The 20,218-nt window shown below is 36.3% G+C and overlaps 3 protein-coding genes across 3 annotated transcripts in view; all 3 read left to right on the top strand.

Annotated features, from left to right (window-relative positions):
- Positions 1 to 17: 17 nt before the first annotated feature.
- CBG28067 lies at positions 18 to 3,564 on the top strand (the record flags this gene model as incomplete). Its single annotated transcript, XM_045240561.1, has 5 exons — positions 18 to 26; positions 76 to 222; positions 558 to 623; positions 1,194 to 1,394; positions 3,400 to 3,564. 5 exons carry the CDS (start codon positions 18 to 20, stop codon positions 3,562 to 3,564), a joined length of 588 nt encoding a protein of 195 aa, XP_045098654.1.
- A 947-nt stretch (positions 3,565 to 4,511) lies between these two features.
- Positions 4,512 to 4,986, top strand: CBG28066 (the record flags this gene model as incomplete). The annotated part of the gene is made up of 2 exons (XM_045240560.1): positions 4,512 to 4,592; positions 4,819 to 4,986. 2 exons carry the CDS (start codon positions 4,512 to 4,514, stop codon positions 4,984 to 4,986), a joined length of 249 nt encoding a protein of 82 aa, XP_045098653.1.
- Positions 4,987 to 13,282: 8,296 nt separating this feature from the next.
- CBG07465 overlaps positions 13,283 to 20,218 on the top strand; it is a gene marked incomplete at both ends in the record, with an annotated part of 7,750 nt that continues 814 nt past the window's right edge. Inside the window, 8 exons of the mRNA XM_002645728.1 lie at positions 13,283 to 13,397; positions 14,091 to 14,168; positions 15,345 to 15,610; positions 15,660 to 15,723; positions 16,807 to 16,935; positions 17,088 to 17,156; positions 18,888 to 19,571; positions 19,781 to 19,849. Of these exons, the coding sequence (XP_002645774.1) occupies positions 13,283 to 13,397; positions 14,091 to 14,168; positions 15,345 to 15,610; positions 15,660 to 15,723; positions 16,807 to 16,935; positions 17,088 to 17,156; positions 18,888 to 19,571; positions 19,781 to 19,849 (1,474 nt within the window). The remainder of the gene's footprint in view (positions 13,398 to 14,090; positions 14,169 to 15,344; positions 15,611 to 15,659; positions 15,724 to 16,806; positions 16,936 to 17,087; positions 17,157 to 18,887; positions 19,572 to 19,780; positions 19,850 to 20,218) is intronic.

The raw sequence follows: 20,218 nt of genomic DNA, 5'->3' as shown, positions 1-20,218 counted from the left end.
TTCTTTGAACACAAAAAATGCCATCGGTAATTATTTCATATTCAGATCTTTTTTTGAACTTTGTGAAATTTTCAGCAAACCAAGAAGAAGGACACGGTGACTAGGAACTTGGAGACGCGTTACGATCCGTTCCAAATGCCACGTTCGTTTTCGATGGACCGAAACCGACCAAACGTCATCAGAATGGACATGAGTGGAAGCATGAACTATCGCCGAGAGCCAGTAAGTAAGAATAGGGAGAACTCTGGCCAAAGAAAGTTTGAAAATCCTCGAAAACCGCTCGAAAAAACAAAAAATCTCAATCCTCGTCCATTTCTTGAATCTTCTAGAAAGTCCTGGATTTTCTTACATTCCCGCCAAAACCATAATTTTTAGGTCAACTCGAAAATTGGAGAGTATTCAGTTCTGGCGGGATTTTAAAAAATGAGTCCAAAACCTTCCTGAAGTAACCCGAAATGAACGAAAACTGAGATTTTCTCGTTTATTTGCTGCAACTTTTTCAGTTTCTTGATTTTTTGAAACATGTAGGGAAAGATCAATAAAAGTGAGAATTTCAGATCATCATGGCTCGCTTCCATCAGCCACCAGACTCGCCATCGCAACAACTCTATTCTGGTCCATCGGTAAGCATATTTATCAGCCTTGAAATTGTAAGCAAATGGTATGAACTGAAAGCTGATTATCTGAAAATAAAATAAAAAGAAGCTGTAAGAATCACCGTATTCTTTCCATCTCAGAAACTTTTTCAAAGACTTTTTTGAATTCGAAATCCTGCTCGGCATATCTCCTAGTTCTGAGAGAATGTTAACTTCTTGACAGTGCCAAGTGAAGAACATGGATGTTCTGTTGAAGTTTCATAGTTTGGGAATCTCGGAATAATCCGCTTTTTGAATTTTGAGTAGAAATTCTTATTTATTATGAAAAAACGGGGAAAATGAAAAAAAAATTGAAAAACCTATTTCGATAACACGAAAAAATAAAGAAATAATCCCGTTCAAGACCTGCGAGAAAATTTTTTGCGTGCGCCTTTGACATACCGTAGCCTTGAAATCTCCGATTTCAAAAAAAAAGCTTTGGAAATGTTCCGGTCAACATTTTCTCAATACCAACTCCCGTTCCAGGAATCCCTGGCTAGGACAATGATGTATTCAAAACGTCCCTCCTATTGTACACCTCTATTTTTTGAGTTTCAGATTACCAACTCGAACAACACTTCGACGGCTCAGGCAGCTCAACCAAACCAGCTGATCAAGCAAGTGCAACTGGTCCAGCCGTTCTCCATAAATGCCACGCAATTCAACCGAAGTGCGGCCAGCACCCAACAAAATGGGAACAATTTCATTTCGGGACCAACTCAATTCCAGCAGAACCCAGTCGTTCAAAGCTCATATCAGGTAAGACCTAAATCTGCGCAATGGATATTCTTTTCTCCAGTATTCTCATCTTAGATGGAGAGAGTTTTTTCAACTATAATTTCACATAACTACATTTAAACACTGAAGCTACATTATATTGATTTTTCGTAGTCCCAAAAAGAAACGAAAATTTTACACCGGCAATCACCAATGCCAACGAAGACGACTCGGAGATGGATTGGTCCTCTGCCGACTAGGAGCACATAATTTTTTTTCTTTCTTCCGAGCTCTCTCTCTTTCATAATTTTCAAAATATCATCTCTTTTTTCTACTTTTAACTTTCGAAAAAGCGAGTAAAACTTTGCAAGTACATACCACCCCCCCCCCCCCCTCCCTCCTCTTCTCTTAATATTACAGTATTCTTTTTTTAATGTCCCAATTGTTCTGGTTTGTTTTATTTTGTGGTTTTCTTGTAGCTCGCTTGAAAATAAAGTCCATGAAAAAACGTCAACATCTTGTATTTTGAAAAACCTTAAGTGAAACAGCTGCTGCTCCAAATGGATCGTTGTCTTAAATGGATTCTTCTAATGACCGCGTTCACAATGGCGCTGGGACACCCATGTCTGCATAAATTGTCCGTGAAGGAGGGAAGACTGGGAATCAGAAGAGGCTTCGTTCGCTCCCCATCAAGGTCGTTTGACACCGTGAGTGGTGCATTCTCTTTTTCGACAATTCTTATTGAATGGAAAACCATTAAAAGCTATAAAAATAGGGATCACTTTCATAGGGAGGCAAAACAATAGGGCTCTTCCATGTCGTGAAAGAGACACCTATAACCTATTAATGCTCTACCCATTTACAGGCGCTATTCTTCTTCACGCTCTCCATACTGCTCATATCCTATGCCATTCGTATTTCTTCTATACTATCAGATTTTTATTACAGACTCTTATCTGTATTTGATTCAAATAGAAAAAAATGAGCTTGGGTATTTGCGAAGTCAACCGCTTCATCCTCATGGCGCAGTTCTTTTTTGTTGAGGCGAGCAAAGAGGTAAATTCAAAAACAGCAACATTGTGGAAAAAGCGGGAAACGACGATCCGGTCAAACGAGCCACACTTTCTTGTATAGTTATTTGAAACAGTGGAGGGAATCTTGGTTTCATTAGATTCTAGAAACAATATAAAAAAAACTACAAAAAAACTGTTTTTGGATTTTTTCCATAATACACAAATGATGAAGTAATACTGTATAACCTCTAATAAAAGTTACGCTGTTATCAGAAAATGTTGTGCTTCTTAAAACCAACCAGTTTGGTGCGTCTTTTTAAAGTATTTTCTCATTCAACAAAAACAAGCGCTAGGTTTTTCTTTGTTCAAATATCATCAACAGCGCGGAAAATTAGTATTTCCTCTGCTCGCTTTTATCTTGATTTCTATTAAAATTATCTTGATTTCTGTTAAAAATATCAAACACTTGTCAACTGATAAAATATAGGTACGTTGATGATAATTATTTCATCAATTAACAAGTTTTTCATACCTCTCACAACAATTGAGATAATTGAGTTCAAAAATAACAGTTTGGATGGGCTGCTAGCAGAGAAAATACCTATTTTCCACACGGTTGATGATATTTTCAAAAAAACCGAGCACTTGTTTTGGTTGAGTAAAAAAATACTCTAAAAAAACGCACCAAGCTGATTGATTTTAAGAAGCACAACATTTTCTGATAACTGCATAACTTTGAAAGAAACTATCTTTAAAAAGTTCCGATGAATGTCGGCACCTAAAAATTTTATAATTGAGCCAATTTTTCTCGATTTTTGTAAAAGATGTGAGAGAGTGGTCAACTGACTAAACGATTTTGATATTATGGCAAGCATTTTGCCAGTTGACTACTTTTTGATATCTTTCACAAGAAATGAGATATATGAACCCAAAATGGCGGCATTCTTTAAGGTGTACTCCATTAGAGTGTTCACGGTATACTGTATGATTTATTGCTTTCTCATACACTTCTTCTTTCATATCATATATTTCAGACCGACATCCTCTGCACCATCGCCATCGCCACCTACTTCTGCGCCATTCACATTTTCAACCTGCTCACCGACTACCTGACCGTTTCAAAGGAGCTGACACGCACCATCGGAATCAGTGCCATTGTTTTTGTCATCCTTCGTTTTGCCGATTATCTTTACTGCTGAATCATATTCATCCCCTCAATAAACAATTCGATGCTTCCATATTTGAATTGAAAGCCGAGTGTGCTCACTATATAAAAAATAGGGCACGTAACCATGACAACGATATTTGTTGTGAGATGGGAAAACAAAAGGAAAAAAGAAATTGTGTCCTAGGAACAAAAAAATAATGCGAGTTCGCTAAGTGAAATTTATGGCTATAAAATTGCATAGTGAAAGGGAAGGGAGAGGTATACTGTAGTTACAACAACAAGTGGCTGATCTCAGGAGATGTGACATCACAAGTAAAACGTTTCTTGTCATTTTGCCAATGGTAACTCTCAAATGAGTAAATTTCTGAGCAGAAAATTAGAAAATTCGGACCGATGTCTCTTTTTTTTTCATCCCATATCACCTTTCAGATCTCAGTAGTACCGTACCCTTTAGTGAATAAATTAATGGAATGTTGAATAATATAATATGTAAGCTGGGCTACAAGCAATACAGGGGTTACGATTGCTAAATTGCTCAATTTCTTTTGTCCTTAAAGGCGCACGGTCATAAAATTTTTGAGTTTATTTCGAAATGCATTTGAATGAGTTTTTTTTCCGTGGGAAGCAAATTATATTCCTTTCTTTCCTTTTTCTACCCTCTTTTTATTTCCAAAACCAAACGTCTCTATTTCTCAGAGCTGAATAGAGGGGTTCGCTGTCAATTTGAATCTCCGCTTTTTTTCCCATTTTCTTCTCTCGCCACATCAGGTAGGAGGCGGACATCTTCCTTCTTTCTATTCCCTCCGCCCAGCGCTTCCTTCTTGCCATAAATCAGAATTTGAGAAAGACGACGAAGACGCTGTGAGCCGCTTTTTTCTTCCATCTGCCTGCTGGTTTTCATTTCATTTTTCGTTTTCTCTTTTTCGTTTTCTCATCGACTTATTATTCTGCTTTTTTACTCATTTTTGTTTTTCAGCAATGAGAATACTTGGTGATAAGGAGCTCGACTCATCTTCTTCCGAGCATGCATCGGACGTCGACGACATCAGTGACTCTGAAGTAAGTTTTTGGGAGGAGTATGAACAGTCAGACGCTTTAGGAACTATCAGGCTAGTTTCGGGTTACTGTACCTGAGTCTTAGCGATACCGGTTTAACAGTGCTTAACACTTGTGACGTTATTCCATAATTGATAATCGTAATAATCTCTATGAATCACAAAGAAAAAAGAGAATTTTGAATTTTTCTCCAAAATATTGAAACATCTCTTTATATATTTTATTCCAGCTGGACGACTCGTTCCACCAAGTGACCACGGATGTGACTGCGTGTCGCTGGGCATACTGTATCCTCATCTCGTACATCGCCATCGCCATCTCTCTTCTCGCCATGTTCCTCATCTGGTTCTTCTCCAACACCAAATCTGACACCTCATCTGGATCCGGAACCCAATAATGCTAATCTCTAAAATCCCGATGTATTTTTGATCAACTCTACAAATTTCTCCTGAAGCCTATATTTTTCTCTCCCAGTCTCCTATTATTTTTTGGCCTTGATAATACTCACATGACATGAATAAAAATTGTGTGCTTTTATGAAACTCGACGACAATACACAGTACCGAGCGATAAGATGAAAGATACACGTAATTTTAGGTCGAGTTTCGACCATGTAGATCATTTTCAGGAGCGTGGAGCTTTGCTGTCTAGCGTCCAATCACTATGAAAATGTTGAAGGGGGCTAAACAATACTAGATTGGAAATTTAGCATTCACAAAATTTTTCAAAAATCCTCTTTTTTTAGCTATTGGCCGATTCTTGGAAGGCATCATTTTTTGATTCGTTTCTGTACTGGGAACGTGAAAAAACAGGTGTCCTTTAGAATCGACGAATAGCTCAAAAGCTAGACGTTTTTGAAAATTATTTCAATACAATGTTCTCGTTCAAGGTCTGTTCCACAAGCTTAAAAATTTTCAAAATGATTGGAAACTTGAGAGTCGAGTTCCAGACTTCTGAAAATGGTCAAAATAACCAAAAATCAACTGAAAAACATGTTTTCGAATGCCGCATTGACTGTTACTGTAAACTCATATTGCAAAATTTCAAAAGATGTCCACAATCTGAACGGAAGCACTCTTAAAACTTTGAGAAGTGGACACCACCCTAACCACTCATTATCCGAGATCTTTCATTTGCTAGTGGACTTTGAAAACTACCAATTTGACTTTTACACTGAGAATTCAAAAAGTTTGTTAGTGAAGCACCTACGATCGGTATTGACACACTTCTCTGAAGCCGAGTAAATTTTCAATTTCCGTTTCATTCCGAATTCCGGAAGATTATAATATTTTCTTGTTCTCGTCAACAAAATATTCATTTGTTACATCAAGCTGTCAGTTTTGAGGAAACATCTTTTGGGTTTGTGAATAGAATTGTGTCAAAAAATTATAATTCCAGTTTGAGACATGATCTCTTTTTAGCATTACCACTTGAGTATTTGTATTTTATTTTGAACAACACAATAATTTCAAAACTTGGATGACCTGGTTTTTTCGGCCCGAGAAGTGAAAAAATCGCTCCAAAAATAGAAGAAGTCTCAGTTGTTTTCTATTTCTAAAACTTTTTGAAAAATTCTAGAGCTTTTTTGAATTACCGCCAAAGCTGAAAATTCTTAGTCACTTCTAAAAAAGTGTTGAACATGAAAAAGGAAAAATTTCCAGTTTCGGCGCTAATTCAAAAATTAATTCCAGATTTTTCTAAAAATTCCTAGAAATGGACGAGAACAGAGATTTTTATTTCTGTTTCGACGGATTTTCCGAGGTTTCCTTTTTTTCAATTTTATTCGTTTTATGTGAATTCCTATGTTTTTCAACACATTTTGATGTAATAAAATATTTTTTCGAAGTACATAATCTGAATCCTATTATTTTGACTTTCACAATATTAAGTTTCTTTCCTTCTGGTTTGATGCTCAATTTCAACATAATAAAATGTTGGTCTTGCTTAACCAATCCTTTAATCGTCCATTCTCTTTTCACCTCCAATTTCCCTATGACCTACTTTCTTACGACTCTTCGAAATGTCATAAAACCCCGATTTTCAAGTATCACACGAATTATAAAAGAATGATTTTAGATTTTATTTCCGAATATAACTTTTTCAGACATTTTGATTAATCAAATTATCGCATGACTGCCTATAACCGTTGGTTCGAGAAATTGTCAAAAAAAAGTTAAAATCTAGAACAGAGTTGATCACATTTTTTGCTATTTTCTAGAAACTATTTCTTTCTCCGCTTCAAAAAGAACAGCTTAGATTTCAGCGTTTTCTTTTTTTTTCTTTTCTGAATGTTCGTAGACTGCTGAACTTTTTCCTCCTCTAAAAATTCTTGAAAAATTCTCACCTGATCCTTCCAGAAAAATGCCGCCTCATTTACGTCTCACAAACCTCGATTACACTGTTCTCCCGATGCGTGATCAACCAAAAAAGCGGTTCAACTCACCCTCTCGTTGGCTCAACGATTCGCCATGGCACTCGCTATTCTTGGATTCATCACCGTCGGAGTCATCGTTTTCTTCATTTATTCTTAAAATGTGAATTCCGTTTTTTTGTCAGTAAATTTTTCAAAGCTTTGTGTTTTTTCCAAATATCAGTTTCAGAGATATGAAAAGTAAGATGTTACTCATTTGAAATTGATTTCCAGAGTTGATTCTTCTCAGTTTAGACTGCATATTTTATGAGATTTGGTCGAAACATAGAAAATTATTAAAAAACACAATTTTGGTACTCTTCTTGCGTGACTTATTTGCTATTAATATCAAAAATTAAACACCGAGGGTACATAAAGAATATAAGACACATTGTTCGGTTTTTAAGCTTGGGATTCTCAAAACTGTGAATTTCAAATTCTTCTATAAAGTTTCGCAAACTGTTATTATCGAAGCTTCGAACATCGGAATCTTTCAACAACAGAAAATTGATAATCTGAGTTAAAAACTCGCTCTTAACTCTGAACTTCATCAAATTGTGGGCGCGCTCGGAGCGGGATAGCGGAGTGTTGTTGGCTTGCCTGGGCGACAAAATTTTTCGAAAAGATTGGTGATTGTTACACAATGACCGACTAATTATTTTAGATTAGCAATGCTAATTATTTCATTTTCGGCTTCTTTTTTCCGGATTAGGGATTAGGGAGCCTAATTATATCAATTTCTGGCTCTTTGTACCCCCATCTTCCCTCTAATTGGAACAGAGGTTTAATGAGGGTTACCTGTCCCCCCAATATCTCTTATTTTGACCCAGGAACACCTGCTATTTGAATATCATTTCTATATCCTTCTGCGTTCCTCATATCTTAATGAAAAACTTTTTTGTCCTTTCTCGTGGCCCAACATTAACAAAAAAGCATGGGAACTCCATCAAAACCGACCTTTCCAAATAAAAAAAAGCCCACCTGCCAATTTCAAATTGATACAACTTATGTTACACGTTCCTCAATGTTTCGTGTTTCACCCAGATAATAGCGATTTTTTTTTATTGTTAGTACCGTAATTTTTAGAAATATTAGATTGTTATTTCCGTCAAAATTCCTCCCTATTTTTTGTTCCTTGTCGAGAAAGACATGACTTCCTACGTAAGCGAGAGTTTTGTGCGACCATTGAGCTCAACACTTATGCTGTCACTTTGGATCATTCGGGGGAATTCCGGAAATGAAAAATACTTACGTAAATTAAAAAGATTTAGAGGTGTAAAGATTTAGAGGTGCAAAAGAAAAAATGACAAGACTATAATTATCGTAAATCCTATAATAGATAGCTTCTTTGGTGTTGCATTTGCTCTTTTAATACAATTGTCTGCTCTTCCTGCTCGATTTCATACAGCTGTCTTTTTGATATCCTTCTGTCTTTTTGACATCCTTTCTTCCTTTCTTCATTAAAGGAGGGGAGACATCAAAATTTTCAACATTTTTATTTTTCTCAAAAGAGGTAACTCTAGAGTATAAGTATAGTTTTGTACTTAAAAACCAGAAAAAAACACTACACCGACGAAAAAATGCTCTTTTTTTCTGACCGTAACTTCCTCACTCGTTTGCTGCAGCGGCGTCGCTTCATAAAACAAATCAACGCGGTCGTTGCCTCTCACACGCGTGGTGTAGTGGATACGCTCAAGGTTAGCATTCAGAAGGTCGGAGGTTCAATCCCCGCTCGCTGATGGTTCCCCTTTTTTCTCAGCTTGTCTCTTTTGGATTCAACTTTTGAAACTCAAAGTTTTCGGAATCGAACTTTTCGGGACGTCAGCGTGCCGTCAAAGCCTAGCTACGAGATAAGAAACACTGTTGAAAATAGTATATGCAGTTTATTATGTCAACAAATAAATTATGCAAAAAATACCTTAAATATTTAACACAATATAGAACACAAACAATTCAAAAAATCGTAAAATTATAATTTTTTCTTTCCGAGTTTGTCGTCGCAAGGCGAAGTGAGCAGAAGATGTGAAGGCGTTGCTGAAAACCTCATTCATGAAGCATACTGTATTGTTTTCATTTTCGGAGTAATAATGAGACGAAAAAATACCAGTTAAAAGAAAGACGAAACGGCAATCGAAGAAAAAGTTATTTTTTTGCATATTTTTCGGAAAAAACCGGCCAATGACAAAATAATCATTCGACTGAACCGGAAATTCACGAAAAAAATTTTATTGTATATGATTTTTACAAGAAATTACAAAAAAAACCGTTTTTTAAGTTGTAAAGTCGTTTAAAATTCGGAAAAATGAAGTCGGAAAATAAAAAAAATAAAAAGTTTGCGCGTCGGATTGCGTGCTTTAGGTGCGAACAACGCGACGGCAAATCACACGTTCCCTGAAATTTTCCCCGAAAACTTTTCTGTCTGGCCCCCTTTAACGAAAGTTTCTTCATTTTTGTGTCAATCTAATATGGATTCCCGAAGAGATGGAAGTGTTTTTTGTCTACAACTTCTTTATGTTCGCAAAAATCAATTTGCAGGCCAGCCTGTGGCGTGCTACGGACAAGAATATGCTGAGGAGATTATGAAAAAATTGCTATCGTTTAGTTGCTCTTTATATTACGAAAGACCCCGAGATATAAAAACCTGACTATTCGTATTCACCTGCCCACTATCCCATTTTTTCTGTACCACTTTTGAAGTAGACACCTCATGATGGCTCCTAGTGACTGATTCTCCGCCTTGTTTTTCCTGTACCATCTAGTAACGGGTGAATCATCATCCGGGATGAGTCATATCCTCAGAAACAGCCACCAATCATTTGACAACATTATTATCGCTGTCGTAAAAAAAAGGAACTTGAGACGCAGACTGAATTTCTCTGCGTCTCCACCTTATGTGTGCTATTTAGGCTTGCCGCTTCGAGAAACCTACCGTATTCAGACTGCAAAAAATACTATCTATTGTTCATTTTTTCAGACAGCAATAATACCAAGCCGTGTCAGCATCTTGTGAATCGTTTGGTTTAAGACATGTTTTATGTTTAAATCAGTAACTCTGAATTAAGTTTGGGGTCCTTAGGAATAAATAATTGCTCACAATTTTTCGACTCTCTAGGACTCCACGTCACTCCAGTCGTCGGCAAAGCGTCAAACGATTCCGTTGACTTTTTATTTCGCCGGCACACTAATCTCCCTTGAGCAAACATTGCTAACAATGGTCCCTGTTCATAAAATCTACGCAATGACACAGCGCAGGTGCCTTCTGTCTGTGCTCTGTTTTGGTGTTACTGTGCCAGATGACTCGACGAACACATGAGTTGCGCAACAGGGCGATATGCACATTTAATGGCCGGAGTCGAGGGAGGATTAGCACTATTGATCCGATATATTTTTGGCTGTAGCGAAAACAATGTCCAAATGTGACCATCGTAGTTGAGATGATAACAACGCCTAATGATAAGTGTTGATAATACAGAACTTGGAATGCGTTCGTGATGATTGTCGGACCTCAAAAATTGACATTTAGATTTTAACTAAGATTATTGCTTATCGTTGGTGCGGATGTTCTAAGCGGATATTACCGTTTAGGCTGTCTGGACTTGATATCAAGTAGCGTTTGTTGCATGATGCCCAGAAGATAAGTCCCACCGGTCATAAGAGCGGACCAAACATGATGACCAGGGATGTTCGGAACGGAAAGCGGAATCCCAAAAACTTCACAAGTTCCGCGCATTTTCGGAATGAAAATCCAACCGAGAAATGTCCGAAGATTTTTTTCAGAATCAAATTCCGAACAGAACACCCGTTAATACAAAAGGCATCCGCGCGGTGTCATTGGGTAACCACTACGAGGTGGGACCATTTTTAGCAATGTTTGCACAAGAGACAGACAAGAAATTGGCGAAATCTTTCGACCCTGTGTCGACGATTCCCTCGGGAAAGGGATAGAGTGATCTCTGGAATGCATATTACCATCTGTTGCACCACATAGGTGTCTGTTGTTATGGCAAACAAGAAATCGATAGGGTTGTAAAAAGCAGATACAATTATCATCCAAAGAATATGAAATTTTACACTGCCAATTGGGGTGACTGAATACGACATGTTTATGGCTATAAATCTATTCCATGAATTCGCAAGCGAAGAAGTTTTTTTTTTTTTGGCTCAAAATGACCGCAATTAAATTCAGAACATTTTTTTGTGAGCAGTTTTCCGATAAAATTTTTTTAACAAAGCGAAAATTAGTACTGAAAAATTGACCTCTACTTTTTGAGAGTCTCTGTAGACCGATATTTCTAGATAATATATCAAAATGATTGGCTCTAAATTGTCTACAAACTGTTTGTTTTGAGTTTCATGAAAATTGATTGTTAAAGAAATTTGATATCAATACGTCCAAAAATCACCACAAATTGGCCTGCAAAAGTTATTCAGAGTGCATACAGATAACCCAAAATTGTTCAGACCGTTGGACTAGACTCACGTTATGTTAATACATCGCTACTTTCATGATAATGCTCTTGAATAGTCTGAAAAGTTTTTATGTTTCTGAAAATATGCTACCCTGCTTCTGCAGCGTCTCATTCTATCAGCAATGAAAATTATTCTGAATTTTTGATTCTAAAAATAGTTTATAAATTGTTCTATCTATTTTGTCTTGTTTTTTAAAAATCTCCTGCTCTTTTTCATGAGTTTGACGTCTCCAAAGTTGATCTCAAAATTACGCAATTTCGTAATGCAAGCGCGCCCTGTCTGCACGGGCGAGAGGGAGGAGACGAAAAAGCATTGTAGACTGTAGTTTTGTGCCTCTTCTCCTCCAGCGGACGTCCAAACTCCGCCCTTTCGTGTCCTAGCATTCTCTGACTGCCATTCATCACAAAACGTTTCTGAGAGGGAGGTGTCCTTTTTTCTGGTGGTTCCCTACTCATATGCCGCTCGCTGTCTCTTTTTTATCACCTTCCCATCGACCTCAGAGGAAAGAAAATCGTTGGGAACTTGTGCACTTTATTATTGGAATTTTTATCATCTATTCCGCTTGTGTTTGCATTCTGTTTTTGTTCTCCCTTTTCCTAGAAGGTTCTGAAGATTTTACACTCCGTTTTTTTTCACCCACACCAAAACTCTTCCAATTCAGTTTCTAGATTTAAAAAGATCCGTTTTCTCTTATCTCTGATCTTTCACGCTCTACTAACCAATGCTAAGAGTGTGAGAAAAATGGGTACGACTGACGCTAATTTGCTTACTTTCCCGACAGATAAGTCATTTGCATCTGAATTGTGACTCGTTTGCTCGCATATGATTAAGAACTCCTCTTTTTTGGGTCTGAGTCATGTACAGTCCATGTTATAAGTACATGCATCCTTTCTTCCCTCTTTCTCTCATTTTATATTTCGGTGATCAAATTCTAAGAGCGAGACGCTGGTTTATTGAGTATTCCCACGATTTATTGCAATGAAGATTGAAAAGATAGTTTATTAGGCTTTTGTATTTGCTTATGGTTTCGAAAATCATTTTTTAGGTGAAAGACAAAGTTTTCTTGAAGGTAACTGACGTTTTCGAGATTTTCATTGATTTAAAAACAAAAATTCAGGTTTTCTTCTGAGCAATCCTAAATATTTGTACGGTATTCTACCGTGTTTTCTTTCTTAAAATCCTCTTTCCAAGTCTGAAGAGAATAAATCTCCTCCGAACACACGTGCAAGAGGTGTGGATTACAGTATCCGCGCGCAAAACTTTATGCGCGCCAAAACGCGTCTCCTCTCTCTTGGCAATTGTCATGTTTCTCATCAGTCTTCGCTGGTGTTCGTACACGATTGGTGACGACCCGTTTTAGTGTTGCTCACTGGTTACAAAGGGTTTTTAAAAGTTTCATTGAGTAATGTCAATAAATATTGTTTTAATAGAGTTCTTAGTTTTGGTGTTTTCTATGTCTTAAAGATTACAAAGGTCTTTTGAGTGCGTGTTTTAGGTTATTGTGAGTGCTTGATTAGGATTTTCCAGGAGTCTTTCTCTGCGTCTCTTTGGTTTACTAGTGTTTTATAGCGTATCATGTTTCTGGAATTCTTCATTTACATTAGTAATTCCTTGAATACATATGGTTTCCTTGAGATCACCATAAAACAAGTTTTAGCAGGTTGGGCACTCACTTTTCTTTCTTTTTTCAAAATTCATTACTACTATTTTTGCTTAGCAGCGTTTCAACTATATTGATTTGTGTTTCACCATCGTTCATAATCTTTTTCGGATTTCATCAGTTTTCTGTTTTCATAGCAAGACAAATTTCAGAATGGTAGAAAATCTCCCCATTGATTTCGATTTCAACCGAGATCGTCGCTTCAAGAATTGGTCAGATGACGAACTGGATACAATGATTGCAAGAATTGTAGATCAGCCAGAGAGCGGTACGTTTGAAAATCACTCAATGAACTAATAGATAGATATAATATGTAGAGTCACAAAACGCCTCAACTCAGACAATACCAGACATAAAACTTCAGTGGAGAAGGAATTTCGTAGGACATCAGAAATAGTATAAATTTTATATTAAAACATATATTGAACAATTGTCCATTTTAAAGCATCTTGCGACTTTGAGGAAACTGGAAATATCAAAGAAGTGTTGTTCATAATGTTTGTTAATATGTTAAGCTTTTCAACTTTATTCTAGAGCAGTTTTGCAATTTTTTCAGTGATTTTAGAGCCAAGATATTTATCGAGTAGATTATTAGCGTCACACGCTTCCCAACATATACTTATCATTCTGTTTGAAATATCCGCTTTTAGACATACTGTACCGGTCAATAAGATTTACAAAAACATACTTTCAGTTTATGTTTGGCTTTTTGATCATTTTTACGAGACTGGAACTTGACTGTAAAGTTAACGATCATTTTAAAATTGTTATGGGGTTATTCAGTAAGAAGCAAATCAGCAAATTTCTGGTTTTTTCCTTGTGCAGCCTAGAAAACTTCAGCAATCGGCTCCAGTAATTTGCTGATTTGCTTCTTACTGAATAGACCTATTAGAGAGGTAAAACAGACCTAGACTGAAAACTCTGCATGCACATAATTTTTTGAAAATTTTAGTTTTTTCAGCTACAGTGCTGTCAATATCGTTAAGATCCCCTTTGGTTTTGGGCGCGCAGAAAAAGCTAGAAGCGATATCGAAAAACGGTTAACATCATTCAATTCACAACCAAGAATAATCCCAGGAGATAATGTTTCATAATTTTAAAACTTTCCCTGACCATGTACCATCCAAAAACCCGTATGAGAGCGGTCAATCTCTTCAAGACCCCCAGACTTTACGATTTTCCAGTGATAATTTTCAAGAAAAATGTTCTCGGAAGTATCAAATATTCATTTAAAAAACGTTTTCAATTGACTTCAAATCAAATATTATTGATTTCTGACAGTTTTCAGATCAAAAATTGACTTCTGAAAAGTTATTTCAAGATTTTTGATATTTTTGAGAGATTTTCCGGTGTTATGGTACATGACAGAGTTCTCCTCTATGAAATTTAATCAAATCATACTTTATTTGAAAGCTCACAGTCTTTTCTTCATGATTTAATTACTAACGGATTCATAATTGATAAAATTTGGCCCTGGACTCCTTTGAACATCAACCCCAAAACAATTCAGATGGGTAAGCTCAGATTTTAAGGATCCGTAATTATGTGCATTCTGTTTGAATTGCTTTCAAATTACTAAAATATTGAAAAAAGACGAGAGCTCTTTTGATCTGAAAACTGTCAGAAATCAATACTATTTGATTTGAAATCAATTGAAAACGTTTTTTAAATGGATATTTGATACTTCCGAGAAAATTTTTCTTGAAAATTATCACTGGAAAATCGTAAAGTCAGGGGTCTTACAGATATTTACTGTATTTTCCGATTTCTGAAAAACACCCGTTTTCCGGTTTCTGCACAACAACGGGTTCGAAAAAAAAAACGTTTCCAACCCCGGCAAGTAGCTGAAAAAACTAGGAACTTTTGAAAATTTGTGAATGCATTGCTCCCAGTTTTGGTCTGTTTACATTCTTCAAATTTTTCAAAATGGTCTTAAATTTGACAGCCGAGTTCCAGACTGCTGAAAGTGATCAAAATCGACTGAAACTATTGTTTTTGTAAGTTTTATTGCCTGATACTGTGAGAAACGTAGTTGAGAGTTCTAGTATAAAAAGTGAGGTGACCCAGTAGATCATTTAAAAAACCGTAAAATGTTCCATCGAGAGTGAATTTTTTCGAACAGTTGTAAAAATGGGCATTCAAAATCATAGAGAAAAAATTTCAATCCCGTGAAAAAGTTGGATCTTAAATTTGAGTCAGAAAATTCAATTTACAGATCAACGCAAATTCTACCATAAAACTCGATGGTACATTACCGAAAGACGTTGTCAAGAACTGATGACGGCGAATGGAGAGATCATCTTCAAAACGGAGCTCAAACTTTCACCTGATCGTGAAATCCAGCTCGAAACTTGGCGGGGATTGGAAACCGGTTCTGTGGTTCTTCTACATGAAGACGAAAATCGAAGCAACGGGGCCTATGGGAGAGTGGTTCTCACCTCTCATCAAAAATCTGCTGATTCGAAAGGAGTCGAACAATTTGTGAGTTTAAATTCCTCTACACTTTCTAAACAGCCTGTCTTTATTGTAGATTATTTTGGAAATGTGTGAGCTTTTTCCCAACTCGTTCCGACCGTTACCAAATTCCGAGCTTGGTTGGAATTGAGAAATAAAGATATGAGACCGTTGACGGCGAAATGTCTAGAGGAGGTTGAATATGGCAAGGTTCAAGTGAATACTGAAGATTTAAGCTTTGGGTGAGTCTTGGTTTGAAGAACTGTGTGAAACGTATTTTTCAGCCCATTTGGCCGAGTTCTTCATGGGGAGTGATTGGGTATTCTTTTTTTTTTGGAATAACAAACCAATAATCTTGAACAACTAAAAAAAGGGTTTTTTTCGCGATGTTCGGTTTTTAGGCGTATGGTGGTCATAAGAAACTTATTCGAGGGTTCTAGTTTTTTTAGTCAGAAGACTCGCCTCAATTAAAACTAGCCTACCGTATTTCTTCTAATAGAAGCTTCACGGGCCTTGCCATAGTTTCTTTCGAATACAATATTTTCAGAGAAACTAAATTAATCGTGATAGAACTCTGCGAGTTCTACAAAATGATACTATTCGAAGGACTGTGCCTTGTCTATGAAAAAAGTTACAAGTCATAAAGTGGCCGGGCCTTGTCGCGTAAGCCCGGGCCGAGTCTCTGTTTTTTGTCTGTAACTTTGTTCATTGACAAGACACAGTTTTTCAAATAATACCATTTTGAAGTACTCCTTAAGTTCTACCATATCTATTTTAGCTGGTCTGAAAATAGTAATTCTAAAAGAAACTATGGCAGATCCCGCGAAGGCCCGGTTGCAAGTACGCATTTTTCAACCTCTGTCTTGGGGTGGGCTTCTATTAGAGGTGGGCTCCAGTTAGAGGGTGGGCCTTTTATTTTTCACCGACTTATTTTCAAAAAAAAAATGTTACTCAAAAAAATTTGAAATTTGACAATTCAGAAGTTAAGAATTTTGAAATTCCGTGTTTTGTAAAATTCAAAAATTTCAATCTTCAATTCTAAATTCCAAAATCCCAAACTTTTGAAATTCTGAAATTCCAGGATCTCAAAATTCAAAAATTCTGAAATTCCGGGAAAAATTCTACACTTCCAAAAATTCTGAAATTTTGAACTACTTCTAATAAAGGCCCATGGGCTAGAGATGGTCTTCTATTAGAGGAAATATGGTATTTTATTTTTTAAGACAAGATAAATGCATATTGCGAAGGAGTGAAGATGGAGCGAGAGGAACGTCTGATCAAATCGGAACGTGACGAAATTTGGAAAAACCACAGCGGTGCCGTGGATGTGTTCCTGTCAGGACATCCTATGGGTGAGTTGTTTTTCCGTTTGCTCTAAAAATTGAAATACCGAGGGAACTACTCTCATTATAAAAAGAAACTACTTTATTCAAAACAGGTAGAGAAATGGTCAGTAAGATATTAAGAAACGTGTTTTTCAGTTAAATTTTTTCTAGTTTTTCAGCTACTTGCCGATTTTTTCAGGACACCTTTTCAAAGTTTTCAATTAAAAAAAACCCCATGTCAAAATCAGGTGCTTTTCAAAAATTGACCAATAGCTGATAAACTAGAAACTTTGAAATAATTATGTGAATGCACAGTTTTTGAATTAGGTCTGTTTCACACCCTTCAAAATGTTCAATGTTATAGAACATATGACAACCAAACTTCTGAAAACAATCAAAAGCAACGGAAGAACACGATTTTGTATATCTTATTAACCGGTACTGTATATGTGACTCACACGAGAAGTTCCCGAAGTGTCTGCTCGCTTCTTCTTAGATATTGGTGGCAAAAATGTTCTTCGCCTAGACTAGAACAAAACGTATAATAAAAAGTGCCAACAAGCAGGTTTAGTAGAGTTGCAAAGCATTGTCTGATTATTGAAAGAAAAGTGGACCAAGTCCGTTCAAAAAATCATAACTTTGTACAGACATATAGCTCACCGTTCATTTAGGAGAAATTTAAAAAAAATTCAGCTTCAACCATGTACCGCTTACACGGTTTTTTGAACTAATTTTTTAGGTCTAAAGCCATACTGGCAGCATTTTTTATCTGATCTTATGGAGATTCAAGATGATTCAAATGAGTTTTTCTTAAGTAATTAGTGGTTATAGGATCCTGTATGGTTCTTTTCCGGAAAAAATATTCCAAGAATGGTTAATTTTCAAAGTTTCTTACAGCAAAAAGTAAAATTCTCTCTCATTTTTCAACATTTCTAGGAGTTCTATAGTTCAAGAGAAATTATTTATTCTTAATTTTGTATGGATGAATTTTTAATTCATCCAATAAAACTTTTTTATAATCAAAAAACACCGTAAAAACGTGATTTCGTGCAATTTCGGAATAAAACAAAGTTCTATCGGATGAATCAAAAATTCTTCAATGCAAATTACCACTGATTAATTTTTTAAAACTCATATGAATCATCTTGAACCTCCACAAAATTAGATTGAAAATGCTGAAAACATGGGTTTAGACCTGAAATTGTAATCGCACCAAAACTTTTCTCGGTAGATCACAAATTAATTAGCAATTCGTAAATGTTTTACGGAAGCGCCCGTGCCCTATACATGCTTACTTACAACATGTGAAAACTTGTTTTTGAGTTATTTGACTTCTTGATCACGAGTTGATCAGTTTTTCTCAAAAATCAACTAAACCAACTGAATCTTTTATTTGCAGAGCTTTTATGTTGTTTTTGAAAAAAATAGTTTTAAAAAACCATGTAAAGACATGATTGCATCTGAAAAAAATTTATTTCTGCAAAAATATCACTTAGATGAACGGTGAGGTATATATTTGAAAATATAGTTGTGCATTTTGATATGAAAGGAATTGAATAGACATGGTCTTTCAAAAACGTTTTTTTTTCGAAAATCTACATTTTTTGATTTCACATAATCGGACCATTCGGGCATTTCCCATCATCGTAAATTTCATTGCAGAGAAAGACAATAGGTATAATGGGTTTTTGTAGCCACAACCCCGTTCTATGAGATGCGATTTAATTGTTATCCATGGTCTGCACAAAGTTTTCGAATGAACTTGATCCACTTTTTTTTAATTGGGAAAAGTTTTGCCTTTCTGATAGTTTTGTTCTAGTCTAGGCAAGAAACATTTTTTGTCAACAATATATAACAAAGGGAGAGCAGACACTTCGGGTACTTCCCGTGTCAGAAAAATAATCATGAACACTATATTGTTTTCATTGGATAGCAAACGACGTGAAATTGAAGTAACTAATCTATACTCATCTTTACAGTTCGACTTCAAAGATGGGACCTGGAATTTGCTCGAGCTGTTTTGTATGATGAGCAGATGGGATTTGAGCGATACCAATTTTTTGAGAAAAACTATGCACGTAGAAATAAAAAGCCGTTCTCGGAATTTTTCGAGACACCGAGTGGGAGGTTCTCTATAAATTCGGAAGAACCGCCACTTGGATTTGCTTCACTGGCAGTTATTCATGTTCCAGTGCGGCTTTGGAAGAAGATCGATGGAGAGGAAGCCGACGCCACAAGACGGAATTTTGTGCGTTTCGCTTCAAAATTTCTGAATGTGAAGCGGAAGCTTGATCCCACCATTCAACCGGGCGAAGCTGTCGGATCACCTCCATCAAAAAAACCAAGAAGCGAAATCATCCGTTCTCCAAAAATCGACAAACCGACATCTCGTCATTCTTCATCGATCCAAAGCCTAGTTGAACAGCAAGCAACAACGAATAGCATTCAAAGTCCGAAGCTTCCACCAGAGAACTCCGAGAATTGTCTGTCAGTCAAAGTGGGCCTAGTTGACGCCGAGCAAGGAAATCTGACAAAGACGATGACTTCTTCAACTTCTTCCTTTGTTGAATCGTGGGAACTTATCGCCAAAACTATCGAAAACGGCGAAGCCATGGAGACACGCAGTGAAATTGAAGCAAGAGGAGAAGCAAGCAACATAGGAAGTATGTATTTTTGTTTCCATTAATCTGTTTAGTCTGAAAACATTATGAGATGAGAGTAATCTTGGAGTGCCTGAAAATGTATTTTTGGGAGTTTCAAAAGAAGCTTATCCTTTCAAAATTTGAAAATTACGAAAAAAACTGAAATTTTGAAAATTTTAGTACTTGACTGTTTTCTAACTAGCAAACATGTAAACATTCAAAAATTTCAGGTTGGCAGCAAGCTGGATTCATAGCATCAAAACAATCACAGTCGTACTGGGATGGATGGAACAACGAAAGTGAGTTGATTCAATTGAAAAAATTGAGAAACAATATTTTGAAAAAAGAAACTGAAATTTACCAGTTCACGCTCTCCCACAAATCATTTCCAAACTGCAAATTGAATTTTGATGTACAGAAAAAAATTTGGCGCGATCACAATTGCAGGCCTAAAGCCATATTTTCAGGATGTTTGAACTGATTTTGTGGAGATTCAAGATGGTTCAAATAATTCTTTAAATTAATCAGTGGTTATAGAATCCTGTATGATCTTTTTCCTGTGAAGAAAATATTCCAAAAATGACCAATTTTCCGGATTTTTTACAGAAAAAATGTACCTCCTCTTTCAGTTTTCGACATTTCTAAAAGTTATAAGCTCAAAAGAACCG

Source organism: Caenorhabditis briggsae, assembly GCF_000004555.2.
Source record: "Caenorhabditis briggsae complete genome, chrX, whole genome shotgun sequence".
Classification (NCBI taxonomy): domain Eukaryota; kingdom Metazoa; phylum Nematoda; class Chromadorea; order Rhabditida; family Rhabditidae; genus Caenorhabditis; species Caenorhabditis briggsae.
The sequence above is the reverse complement of the archived record's forward strand: the minus strand, read 5'-3'. Positions and strand labels throughout refer to the sequence as shown.